Source organism: Neopelma chrysocephalum, unplaced genomic scaffold, assembly GCF_003984885.1.
Source record: "Neopelma chrysocephalum unplaced genomic scaffold, ASM398488v2 Primary Assembly neopelma1_24, whole genome shotgun sequence".
Taxonomy (NCBI): domain Eukaryota; kingdom Metazoa; phylum Chordata; class Aves; order Passeriformes; family Pipridae; genus Neopelma; species Neopelma chrysocephalum.
Window position 1 is genome coordinate 27,036,779 of NW_020897693.1, and position 14,016 is coordinate 27,050,794.

General features: G+C 38.1%; 1 protein-coding gene across 1 annotated transcript in view; it reads left to right on the top strand.

Annotated features, from left to right (window-relative positions):
* Nucleotides 1-14,016, top strand: part of AQR (aquarius intron-binding spliceosomal factor) — a 54,492-nt gene that overhangs the window by 22,444 nt on the left and 18,032 nt on the right. The window contains exons 20-26 of the mRNA XM_027709151.1: nucleotides 3,410-3,651; nucleotides 5,738-5,881; nucleotides 6,366-6,435; nucleotides 6,944-7,054; nucleotides 9,082-9,191; nucleotides 12,275-12,410; nucleotides 13,270-13,479. Coding sequence (XP_027564952.1) covers nucleotides 3,410-3,651; nucleotides 5,738-5,881; nucleotides 6,366-6,435; nucleotides 6,944-7,054; nucleotides 9,082-9,191; nucleotides 12,275-12,410; nucleotides 13,270-13,479 — 1,023 coding nt within the window. The remainder of the gene's footprint in view (nucleotides 1-3,409; nucleotides 3,652-5,737; nucleotides 5,882-6,365; nucleotides 6,436-6,943; nucleotides 7,055-9,081; nucleotides 9,192-12,274; nucleotides 12,411-13,269; nucleotides 13,480-14,016) is intronic.

Here is a 14,016-nt window from a genome sequence, read left to right on the forward strand (position 1 = left end):
TTATAAGGATGGCAGACTTTTTAATAGCAGTAGTACAAGGGGTAGTGTCATAAGAAAGCAATATTTTACGATGAGGGTGGTGAAACACTGGAACATGTTGCCCAGAGAGGTGGTAGATGTCCCATCCCTGGAAATTTTGAAAGTCAGGTTGGACAGGGCTCTGAGCAACCCGATCTAGTTGAAGGTATCTCTGCTCATTGTGGGAGGGTTGGGCTAGATGAGCTTTAAGGATCCCTTCCTACAAATACCATTCCATGATTTAACCTCAACAGTACTGAGCAGAAAGGAAGGAGCCACCTCCCTTGACCTACTGGGCAACTTGGTAATGCACCACAAGATGCTGTTGGTCTTTTTCACTGTGAGGGTACATAATTTTGTACACCTAAAAATATTTCTTATTCACTTTTCTTTGCTCTTTAAACCTCTGAATCTTTAATGTTCCTTGAGTTTTCCATTACAAAAATGCAACATGAATGAAAAACTACCATTCTTTTGGTGCCTTAAAATCATGCATTACATAATTGAAGTGATTTTCATTTTAAAGGATTCTGAAGCAAATTCTGTGTAAATGGATAGAGGCAGGCAGGAAGACATGGACTTTTTTTTTCTCTAACTAGAAAGATGTCTCTGGTGTGAAACAGTAGTTTGCAGCCTGCTTAGACCATTCTGGTGCCATCCAGCTGTGGATTGGTATATTGAAAGTACTTCATAGAGAGTCCTTTATAAATACATTTAAAAAAACCTCACCAGAACCAGTTGCATATGTTAGGTTTCTGTGGCAAGTTCATTTTACATTATAAGTAAAACTGCTCTCTACCAAAGCCTTTTGGTGTACAAGCACTTATAGATGTGTGTTATCATTCACATACATACTTTGTTGTAGCAAGAGGGAAAGTGCTGCAGTGAATGGTTAAGTTTGTTCAGAATTGCTGTTAGATGTTGAGTGTAGCTTTCAAATTTGTACTATGTTCTTGCAGTTAATTTACAGGCAACTCCCAATGCAAACCATTCTCTACTGGTTTTTACTCAAGTCTCATGTATTTATTTTTCAAGATAAACTAAGGTATTTCCACATTTATCACATTGCTACCAGTTGAGGTGCATGCCTTCCATGTCATTTGCAAACCTTTTTAACTTCATCTGGATAAAAGAAAACAAGATAGTGCTGTGATTAGTTTGGACAATGTATTGAGCAGATAGAAGGCAGCTTGAAGGTTAAAGTTGAGCTTGTAGGAGAGAAGACAAGAGAACTCTTGTGCAGTCTTAGTAAATTAAGCAGGTGAGACAGCAGGGAAAGTGTAAATGCAGTGTGTTTGCTAGAGGTGACACCACCATGTTACTACAATTGGTCAGCAGTGTTAGTTCTTACAGGAACTAATATTACTATTTTTACATGCATAGAAGTTACTTTTGAAAAGCTGAAGCAAAGTTTTTGTGATGTAGAAGGAGCATATTAGCTGTTAGGGACATACTTCTCATGCTTTCCTCTGAGAAACTAATCATCTAGATTTAAAAATACTACCTGAAAAAGCCATGCTTTTCTTAGCACAAACGTATCGTGCTATACTTAATATACATTTAAGCCAGAAGTACTTGTTCTCTATTTGCAATAAAAATATAAATATTCTTAATTTATATAGGACTTGTCCCTCCATAAATCTTGAACCTTTGAAGTAATGGCAGGACCTTCAGGCTTCAGAAGAGCTAAGCTGCCTTCAATTTAGTAACTTTGCAGGGCTATCACAAAATTCACAGCATGCTTGAGATTGAAAGGAATAGATTAGGAGAATGGTTGAGGTTGGAGGGACCTTTGGAGATGATCTAGTCCAAACCCTACTTAAAGCAGAGATAGGTAGAGCAAGTTGCTCAAGATCTTGTGACTTTCTACAGTTGAAATTGGGTATGTCCATTGATGGAGACTACATAACCAGTCTAGACAACCTGTTCCAGTGTTCTATTACCCCTACAGTAAAAACATTTTGATGTATTTAAGTGGAATTTCCTGTATCTCCATTTATGTCCATTGCCCCTTGTCCTTTTACAGGGCACTACAGAGCGGACTCTAGTTCCACTGTCCTTACTTCCTCCCATTACCTTTTTTTTTTGTACGAAGGGATAAAATTCTCTGTCACCCCATGAGTCTTCTCTTCTTGGAGCTAAACAATCCCAGCTCTCTCATCTTCTCATACAACAGATTCTCCAATTCTCCTAATCATCTTAGTGGCTCTTTGCTGCACTCATTCCATTATGTCTGTGTCTGTTGTTCAGGGGAGCCTAGCATTGAACACAGCACTCCAGATGATGAGTAAAGGGAAGAAATCAGGACCCTTGACTAAGCAGGGATGATGATCACATTACTTAATTCCGTGAATGATAAACTCAAGCAAGAAAAGGGCAGAGAATCCTACCCTTTGGAGATGGATATGTTAAATGTAGACGATCAAAATAAAATTCCATACTTTGTTTTGACTGATTATTCTTTTACAAGATTGGCATTTGGAGGTTCTGTATTATATTCTGGTGTGGACTGCTGATGCACTGTGATTGCCATCCATTTGTGTCCATGTTTGCTGGCATGTTGTTGTGCTCCAGATTAAGCTATAAACTGCCCAGAGTGGTTACGTTTTTATTTAAGACTTTTTAAAAGCCTTTTGGTTCATTATAACCTCTAATTAGCGTCCAGAGAAAGAGTCACACACTCTTCTGTAAAAGAATTCTTTTTAATTTAGTGAGAAAAAGAAAGATATTTTGGCGAGAGGCTTTTACAGGAGTAAAATACAACCAAGAAAGAGCGTTTCACTAAAACATTCAGCACAAAGACCCATTCCACAAGAAACACCCACTAAAACAATCCATATACCAGCTTTAGTGAAACATAGTTCATTGGTTTTAAGTTACCCACAAGAGAAGGAAAAGAGTAAAAGAAGAAAACAGATTAAAAGGAATAAAGAAAGAGAGCAGGAGAAAGGAGAGAGAGAGTAGTTACCAATAAGATTCAATGATTCACATGGTGCCAGCTGGAAAGAGAGAAGAGAGGAGATCTCATGGAGTCTCGTGTATTTATAGAGTCCAGTTTTCCCTCCCAGGCAGGACATCCGGTCAGTGCCTTCCAGGCCAGAATGAGCTGTGCTGTAGCCAGTCACAGGCTCCAGGGGTGTGGTGTGGGCAGGCTGCCAGGTGGGTCTGCCTTGACTGACAGCCCAGCTACAGGGCTTACGTGTTTTGATCCTGGTGTTTTGATGCATATATACACTGTATATATGGACTCAATGTAACCAAACTAAAGAATGTTGATTAAAAAGTTACATTCTGTCATCTTAGAACAGATTTCATTGGTCTTCAGTATGATTTTTGCTTGGTAAAAAGTCAATCTCTGCAGTCCTATTTTTCTGTTTTTTCTAATTTACAGGCTCTTCTGGAGACTATTAGGAATCTGATGAACACAGATTGTGTGGTTCCTGACTGGCTGCATGACATCATTCTTGGATATGGAGACCCAAGTAGTGCACACTATTCCAAAATGCCAAATCAGATTGCAACTCTGGATTTTAATGACACTTTCCTGTCTATTGATCACTTAAAAGCTAGCTTTCCTGGATACAATGTTAAAGTCACTGTTAACAATCCAGTTCTGCATGTACCTCCCTTCAGGTGATCTCAATATTTCAAGTACTGGTCAGGTATTCTTGATGAAATGTGTTGTCAGGTGGAGTTATGTTCAGGGGCTGAGAGGAGATGCTCTTTCTTTTAAGATATGTTAAGACTTAGACAGTTATGTGACAGAGTTAACTGTACTACTGTTATGGTTTGGAGCTGGCTCCCTGCCAAGTCTCCAAACCTCACTCCAAGGAGTCCCCCCGCCACCCCAAACCAAGGGAGAAGAGGGGAAAAAACCGAAAGAACCGAAAACGAGAGAGAGACAAAGTAATGTATATAAATATATTTACACTTATATTTACAGTTATATACAGTTGAAATATATAAATATATATAATTTCACAGGGAAAGGGGAAGGGAAGAACAAAACCCAAAATAATATATATATATATTATATTATCCCGCTCAGTAGCCCAAGGTCTATCAACTAAAAGAATTAACAAAGAAGATCTTACTACTCTCCTTGGGACAACGCAGAATCACGCTGGGGTGACTGGTGGCTGCCGGCGGCCTCCGCCTCCCAAGGTCAACAAGGCCTTACCAGGCCTCACTCTCCAAGCCGGCAGACTCAACACAGGGAGATTTGCACCTCCAAAGCCGCCGGAAGGAAAGAGAGCGAAGGCCTCTCCTCCTCTCTTCTTGTAGTCTGGCTTACGTAAAAATCGTAGGGAATACTGGGTAAATCTGGACCCTTCCTTGGTTACAAACTGGTCACCAAGGAAGGCCTAGGCCAAACTACCACAACTACAGTTAGGCTCAAGACCAGCTTCTGTTCTATTCTGTACAAAAATGCATCAGGGCATTGCTTGTAGATCAGCCTATAGAATATATGGGAGAAGCAAAAGTAGGAGATAGAATCAAGACACATAGTATTCACTTCTGTAGTATTCACTTCTGCATTATGTTATCTAGCCTCCTCAAGGTCAGCCTAAAGAATTTTAATTACATATTTTCCTTATATGTCTCATTAAAGCAAGCTAAGAACAGGAATTTCAACATCAGTTAAAATTTGAGCTTTTGGAAACACCATTCACTCGAAACAAGGGGTTAAGTCTGAAATCCCATATTGCTTATTTTATTTTAGAAATGGTTTCTGAAATAAGATGCCTGCCTTTGTGACAGCTAAGTATCATCTACACGTTTTATTTCAGTGGTGCTCTTTGGAGACTTGACAGTTCTGTCTCTCCTGGTGCCCCTCCTTGAACTTTGGCAACTGAGTTTCACAATGCATAGTATTGGAGAACAGGTTCTTCAGCTAAAGAAACTGTATCTTTTTCTCACTTATACGTTAATGAGAAGTGAAATATGTTTCCTTTTGAAGGAATGTATTTGGAGTGGGAAAAGATGTCTTTCCCATGCACCAGTCCAGCTTTTATCATGGCTAAATTGAATCTTGAAAAGCATGGAGGTAATCTTCCATGCCTTTTTTGGAAACACTGCATGAAGAATTTGTATGGAGAAGGCACTAACACTATACAATGATATAAAAGTAGTCTGAAGTTATCAAGAAAAGATCTCACAATTTTCCTCAGTGATTTAGTGTTCATTTTCAGTTCATAGATCAAGACAGATATTGCTCTTTATGAAGAACTATTGCTCTTTGTACTGCTGCATTTGTCCTGTAAAGAAAGTAAGAGATTTGCTGTTACAGATATCTTCATTTTTGTCTGGAGATAGTTGAATAGGCATTGGGATTCCTTCACCTTTGTTTCTGAATTAGAGAAGCTTGCTAACGTATACAGATGACTATAAAAAATTGAAATAGGAGGATAAAAGGCTTCATGTTTTGGGGCAATTTAGAACATTGACACATCTTTTTCCAGCTGGCTCTCAGCATTGCTCCTGGCTTTTTGAAGCTATGAAAATAGTGCTTTTGACATACTTTTTGTCTAATCAGCTTCATCAATTTATTTGTAATTTTTCTTTATCCTCATTAGTACTTTGTCATTTGCAGCACTTGTTTCCTTATTGTGTGAAAATTTGTCTTAATGGTGATAAAGAAATATTTTTGTATAAACTTTTAAGACAGTCTGTGTTGTATTAAACACATTTAAGTGTAACCTTAAGTTATGTATTACAGGATAACTTTCCCAATAAAGGGAGGTAAAGGAACGAAAAGAAAAGAGGATGGAAATGAAGAAAACCCTGAAGAAGCTAAAACACTGATTGTAGAGCCTCATGTCATTCCAAACAGGGGACCATATCCATATAATCAACCAAAACGGTAATAAATGGATGAGAAGTTATTTTAAAATAATAACACATGCATAGCAGTTCATATTCAGAAATGAGACTGATTTGTTTTATATTTAAATGAAACTATTCTATTATCCCCTCTCTATTAAAAAATTGACTTGAAGAACAGAGAAATACTGTCTGTATTTCAGGATTTTGAATATTAGGAAAATCATACCTAAATAATTTTACAGCATTCTCTGCAAATAATAAATAAAGACAAACAGTCTTTTAGATGGGATAAATTTATTGTCACATGGACAACATGATTTATTATTTGGCTTAGAAATTGCAAGACTGTTGTGTCTATAAAGAAGATAGTTGCAATGTTGATTTAATTTATGCAAGAGTTTGCAAGTGTGTGGTTCTGGAGTGATTTAGCCAATAATTTAAATAAAACTTGTTGAAAATGTTTTTATCAAAGCTGTTGGCAAAGTCTATCAATTATCTGATCTTGTTTTGCTTTGTTACAGCAATACTATTCAATTTACCCATACTCAGATTGAAGCTATACGTGCGGGAATGCAGCCTGGACTAACTATGGTATTTTTAGGGATTCTATTATCTTATTTATTTAATTCTGGCTGTAGGTAAATTCAGTTGTAGATTTGGGAGTAAATAAAAGAAATGAGCTCTCTTTTTTTTTCCCCTGTTCTTTATGTCTGTCTTACGTGACTCTTTTTCAATTGCATGTGTCTTGGTGCTCTTTTTGCTGTTTCCCCCATGTTTAGCCAATTCTGAGGCTAAACTACCATTTTTCTCTGAGGAGGTCTGTTTTCATGGGTAGTGAAACCAATCAGTACTTCATATGCTGGATTACCATATTCCTTTTAGTCAGGAATCTCCCTAACTAGTCTGAACAACTCTTTTATGATACGTGATATATGGTCTTGAAGTTCAGCAAAGCCAGGAAGCAATGTATATTGTCAATATAGTTTGAGATTGTTCTGAGTTTTTTTCCAAGCTGACTAAATGGGTTTTATTGTGCAGTATTCTGATAATGTATTGATTTTTATTTGGCTTTAATTTTTTTAATTGTGTTTCATTTTAGGTAGTAGGTCCACCAGGTACTGGAAAAACCGATGTAGCAGTCCAGATAATATCCAATCTTTATCATAATTTCCCAGAACAACGAACTCTTATAGTTACCCACTCTAATCAGGTAAAGTGTCAATCATGTGTGAAATTTTCTTGTAATTACAATCTAGAAGAACAGAGGTATTGAAATCAGTAGTTTTGGGATTGCAGTTGTCTCTTACCAATGAAAGCTTGAGTTGGCTTGTAGTTTTGCCAGTTTCATAATGTGAAATTAAATTTTTGAATTTGAGGTATGTAGTTTTGAGCTATTTATCGGAAGTTTTTAATACAAATAACTGGTTGGAGGTAGAAATTAGAAACTATTTTGAGAAAGTCTCGGCTCAGTTCTTACAGCTGCACGTTCATTGTGTGCATGCCAGATTTTGCTAATTAACTTTCTCATACACTAGTTGCTCTGTGCTTCATGCTCCTAAGGGAAGGCCTCTTCAACTGATTGCTTCCCATTCATAAGAGATTGAGTCTAACTGCTATTTGTCAAGTATATATAAAATAAAAAAAATGTTAAAAGTCTTAAAGAGTCTTACTCTAAATTTCCCACTCTACTTTGCACTGGTGTCACCTCACCTTGAGTACTGTGTGCAGTTTTGGGCACCACAGTATAAAATAGACATTAAGCTATTAGGGAGCATCCAGAGGAGGACTACGATGATGGTGAAGGATCTGGAGGAGAAGCCGTATGAGAAGCAGCTGAGGGCACTTAATCTGTTCAGCCTGGAGAAGAGGAGACTGAGGGGACCTCATCACAGTCACAACTTCCTTGTGAAGGGATGAGAAGGGGCAGGCACTGATCTCTTCACTCTCATGACCTGTGACAGGACCTAGGGAAACAGCATGAAGTTGTGTCAGGGGAGGTTTAGGTTGGATATCAGGAAAAAGGTTTTTCACCCAGAGGGTGGCCAGACACTGGAACAGGCTCCCCAGGGAAGTGGTCAGAGCACCAAGCCTGTCTGAGTTCAAGAAGCATTTGGACAATGCTCTCAGGCACATGGTGTGATTCTTGGGCTGTCCTGTGCAGGGCCAGGAGTTGGACTCAGTGATCCTGATGGGTCCTTTCCAACTCAGCATATTCTGTATTCTGTGGGATCTGCATCTGGTTTGGAACCATTTGTTTGGAAACCAGGGTTGTCTGTTTCCTGCTCTCCCTAATTATCCTGTGTTGTCTAAGTTATGAGCTGTTTTAACTGAAATACCACTTGAAAAACATTTCATCTTTTCTCACCAAAACAGGATCAGGCACTTACACTGTTGATCAAAGAATGGTGTTGGGGGCTTTGCTTTGGTGAGGAATTATAGCCTGGAATAATAAAGGCCAGTCTGCAATGGGCTGCGGGAGAGTGACAGGTAGTGAAGTTTGGAGAAAGAATTGAGAGTGTGTTTGTTGAGAAGGGGAAGGAAATACTGGTACTTCTTACCAGACAAGACTTCTACGAGGACATGATCTTGAAATTGTACCTCGGGAAATAAACTGTATCTCAGCAGGGTTTGTTCCCTATGCTTTGATGCATGACTTCCAGCTGGAAGTGCAGCTCGCCTATGTTTATTCTTAGTTTCATAACTTGATGATGCAGCACTTACAAAGTTGCTCCTTTGAGATACTCTGAATTAGACAGTTGATATTAAGCAATTAGAGAATTGAAGAGTTTAAGGGAGAACACCTTGAAGTATAGTTAAGCAAAATTTATTTATCCAAATGGAATAGTCACAGCACCTGATAGTCAGTACCAGATCATACTCTTCTAATGCACAGTAAAAGTTAAATTGTTTAAAGTCATCTAACAACAATCAGTGTTTACAAAGTGTGCCTCTTGAGGCAGATTTATCAACTAAGTTAACTATGTGATAGAATTAAATTTTAAAATTGTAAAATCCAATTTAATTATTATATAAAGTATGGAAATACAAGAGTGTTAGTAGGCTAATTTCCCTGTTGTCAAGATTAAAAGTTTCAATATTAACTTTGTTTCAGCTTCCATTTATGCTAAAAGAGGCATAATTTCCTAGCTTGCTTACCAGTGATTCCTCAGTTTTCCTCTGCAAGAGCCTCTGAATCTTCTAAAAACTACCTTTTCTCCTGTTCTTGTCAATCTTTAGGCCTTGAACCAGCTGTTTGAAAAAATCATGGCTCTAGACATTGATGAGCGTCACCTTCTGCGTCTGGGTCATGGAGAAGAGGAATTAGAGACAGAGAAAGATTTCAGCAGGTGAGAAAGGAGGTGCTAATGATAAACTCACTTGCATAAACATTGTAGCAAGATGTGTGTGTTGAATCCACTCTACCTCCCATGGAAATGTGCAAGGAGCTGTGTTTGACAAGTTTTTACCTTTCTCATATTTTTGAATCTCAGTAACACAGGGTACACTAGTTTTCCATACAGGGTTCGGTAATTTTGGTTATTACCTGCTGCAGAAACTGTGCTCCCTTGAGAATCTAAAGACAGAATCAGGCAGTTGCCTCTTGACAAACTCAACTGCTTGAATAAAAGTAGTCCATTATAATTTTGGGGCTCATATACCTTTTATAGAGAGAAGTTAAAATAATAAAGGTAGGTTTTTGGAGCTGCAATTTTTTTCACAAATATGATATCACTTCTACTGTTACAGTGAATGTTACATTAATAAACAAAAAAATGAAATTAAACTTTCTGCTTTTAATTCTTCAGATAAGCAACTTTGAGGTTAAGCCATATTTCATTGATAACATATTGAAATATACATACATAAGGAAAGCTATCAACTGTATCAGTATAAAGACTTAAGAATCTTTTCTCCTAAATATTTTTATGTTTGTCATGCATTAGTCCAATTGACGTCAGTAGGATTAAACACATTCATAAGTGTAAGCACGGGTATAATGGTCGTGCACTGGAAATATTTGAACTGTCCAGTACTGGATTATCATAGCAATACTTTGACTTCAAAAGCTGTAGTAAAAATTACATGTAGTCACTAGAAGCTACCCATGTATACATGTATAGCAAAATAAATACCTTGTGATTTTTTCTTTTAATTTGAATGCTTTGACATAGTCAAATTATTCCAGAAATTTGATAGCCAAAATCTTAGTGATATGATGCCATAGCAAATATTTGTTTAGTAATATCCATAGTTTAGTATATTCCTTGAACAGTAGTGCTCATTATTAAAAGGAGTTTTGTTTGAGACACTCTACATTGCCTCTTTTCATACTTTTTCAAGGTAACTTTGGACCTATGGGATATTACTGCAAGTGCTACGAGTTCTGGCAGTTTGGGAGGGAGGGGTAAAGGTTGAGGAATATATTTGAAGGTGGGCTGCACTACCGTGAGAAGTTTATTTTTCATATGCCTTATGTTTGTTTTTAGGTTGCTTCTGAGTTCATGTTTTTTCTGCATCAGGTTGCTTTTGAGGGCACAATACTGCTTAAGGAATTTGTCCTGCTTGCAAGCTTGGTGTTCCTTTTTTGCACCCTCTGCAAGCACAGCAAAACACAGCAGGGGGTATAAGAACATGAGGTGGAGAGGAGCTGATTAAGCTGGTACTGTCACTGAAGCACAAAGCTAAAGAAAATTTTTGTAGGAATGAACGAATACATAAAAGAGGACATATGACTTAAATTGTGAGAAATAAGAGGTCACGGGAAGTGTGTGTGGAAAAAAAATCTCACAACTGGTTGCAGCCACTTGTAATTATGATGGATTAGAGTTGTGGACAAAGAAAAAACTGTTTAGTATTTCAAAGATCTTAATTGTCATAGTTCCTTTTCCAAAGTCTTGGTTTTTGCCAGTTGTCAGCAATATTGTATTCAGTTGTATGTTAGTAAATTCAAATCTCCAGCTTTAATACTCTTCTAAATAAGACAGTAGAACTCATTGTGACAGAGATAGTGCCAGGTATTTTCTGTGCAGAAAGCATATTTTATGAATAGTAAGTTTAATAAGAACTTGGAAGTTAGCCATTATTCACATTTGAGCTCTTAAGTATTTATGCATTTTCAAAAGAAAGTGTTCTGTTCCTCTCACTTCTTTAATTCCACCCATTTATAACACTTCTAAATTAGTCTTCTTTTATAGAAAATCTGATCCATTGATTTTTGTTCTTTTAATCATAGAATCATAGAATAGAATCATAGAATAGGTAGGGTTGGAAGAGACCTCCAAGATCATCAAGTCCAACCCCTGATCCAACTCCAATTACTATATCATGGCACTAAGGGCCACGTCCAATCTCTTTTTAAAAACCTCCAGGGATGGTGAATCCACCACCTCTCTGGGTAGGCCGTTCCAATGCCTGATAACCCTCTCTGTAAAGAATTTCTTCCTAACATCTAACCTAAACCTCCCCTGGCAGAGCTTGAGCCCATGTCCCCTTGTCCTATTGTTGGTTGCCCGGGAGAAGAGACCAACCCCCGCCTGGCTATAACCTCCCTTCAGGTAGTTGAAGAGAGTGATGAGGTCGCCTCTAAGCCTTCTCTTCTCCAGACTAAACAACCCCAGCTCCCTCAGCCTCTCCTCATAGGACTTGTGCTCAAGTCCCTTCACCAGTCTCGTTGCTCTTCTCTGGACCCGCTCCAGCACCTCAATGTCCTTCCTGAACTGAGGGGCCCAGAGCTGAACACAATACTCAAGGTGTGGCCTCACCAATGCAGAGTACAGGGGAAGGATCACTTCCCTGCTCCTGCTGGCCACACTGTTCCTGATGCAAATCATTCTGGGAGGAGAGGAGTTCATGCAATAAAGAATTTGATTCATAAAGGAAAAAAAATTTGGCTTGAATTGTGTAAGAGAAGGAAGAATGGAAGGAGTAGGTTACAGACTAATTATAAAAGTCATAGAAGCTATTCAGTGGGCATGTAGGAGTACAGGATCTCTTATGAGTGAGTGCAGACCTGCCTGTTATGGTGTGCTAATTATTGCATGACATTTTGTATATTGCCAAAGGAAGTAAGGCTTTTCCTGCTAAAACTCTGGGTATGGGTTTTGTTTATGATGGTCTATAGACTTGTGTGTAATGTACCCTAGTTTCTAAACAGTACATGGGAAGTAATGCTTTTCTGCTTCACAGGTACGTCATGAGAATGTATTATTAACACTTAGGGAACTTCAGTTGAAGTGTAGGATAAAAAGAGCTTTATCTAAAGCACTGATTCTTGCATGGCTTTGTGGATTGTTAGGGCTCAACTGATAAAAATATACAGCATGTGGCAAATTCTTGGGGTTTTTTATCTCTCATTGTGATACTTAGATAAAACAGTTTTGAATTAAATACACTTAAATAAAAATGATGTTATATTTAATCCATTTCTTAGGTATGGAAGAGTTAATTATGTGCTGGCTCGAAGACTTGAACTTCTACGAGAAGTTGGGCGACTACAAGAGAGTCTTGGAGTCCCAGGAGATGTTTCTTACACTTGTGAAACAGCTGGCCACTTTTTCTTATACCAAGTAAGGATTGAAATACTTCTACATAGACTGTATGACCTAAATATGTTATGAAACACTTTGTAAAAATTGCAGTGAATTTTTCAGTGTAAAAATAAAATGCATTTTCCTTGGTGGTTCACAATACAATAACAGCCAAAATTAAAATTGCAACATGACTTGCTTGTATTGCTGTTGTTTCAAATCCTGCCTGATGACTCACCAATTGAAAGGCTAGCATTGCTGCCCTTCATGACTGCTGGCAAGATTCTAATCTGAAGTTTCTCCTTCAGATAAGAAAATCTGTGGGCTGCTTTACATTTTTGACCAGCATTGGAGCAGGTGGATATGTCCTGAAGGAAGCTGCAGCCTGTTCAAATCCCATACTGGAACAGGGGAGAAGTCTAAGGAGGAAGAGGTGGCAGAGATGTGGTGTTACAAACTTTAATGACAGCACCATTCTTTCTGCACTGCTCAGGTTGGGGAAGAGGTAGAAAATTTGGGAACGAAGGAGTGAAATTGAACCTGGGAAGAAAGAGGGAGTGAGAAGAAAAGTAGGTTTGGCTTTGGCTTTGTTGCTCACCATCTTACTCTGTTTTTAATCAGCAATAAAAGAAGATCATTTTCCACAAGTCAAGTCTTTTTTGCCTGTGGTGCTACTTGCTAAATGATCTCCCTGTCTTTATCTCAGCTCATAAGCTTTTCCATCGTTTCTCCCCCTGTCCTGTTGAGGAGGGGGAGTCAGAGATGCTCACTGTTTGGGGCAGGAATCAGGCAGCCAGCCAAGCTCAACCCACCACAACTTCGAAAATGTCATCCTGACACATTCTCAAAAATTTGGTGATATAAAACCACGTCAGTATGACACTTGTCTTTGCCATAGGTAATGTCTCGTTGGGAAGAGTATATCAGCAAAGTGAAAGTTAAAGGTGGAAAGTTGCCAGAGGTCACAGACGTCTCCAGTTTCTTTCCTTTTCACCAGTATTTTGCAAATGCTCCTCAACCAGTTTTCAAAGGCAAATCCTATGAAGAAGATATGGAAATTGCTGAAGGGTGTTTTAGACATATTAAGAAAATATTCACTCAGCTTGAGGTAAGATGTAACTGTTAAAGGTAACTGGATCTGGCTAATCCTATAGAAAAACTTTCTCATTTGCCCAACATCCTAGAAGAAATATATAAAGCTCTAGGCAGCTTCATTAGCCTGCAAGGTGAGAATTTCCACCTTTGAGTGGTATAGGTATGTTTTGTGATAGAGATATGGGTCTAATCTCTTTTAATTTGATCTTGGGAAGCAGCCATTCTGCATGTTCCATTTTCACTGATTGGGTTACTAGGATTGGTACACCTATCTGTTCTCCTCTGATCCTTACAGGGTCTCTGTATTTACACTGAATTGCCTTTAATCAGATAATCTGTTTAAGTTACTTTTAGGTTATCTTCTATTTTTGCCAGAATTGCTTGAGAGGCTTTTCAAAGTTAGGGCAAAGGTGATTTTTTTGCATCATTTAGTCATATTAACTGTATATTAACTTTATAATACTGAATTTACTTCAGTAAAGTAGGAAACAAAATTTTGGAGGATTCTAAGAGGGTTCCTCAGAATTAATTGAATAATTGTCTGCAAATT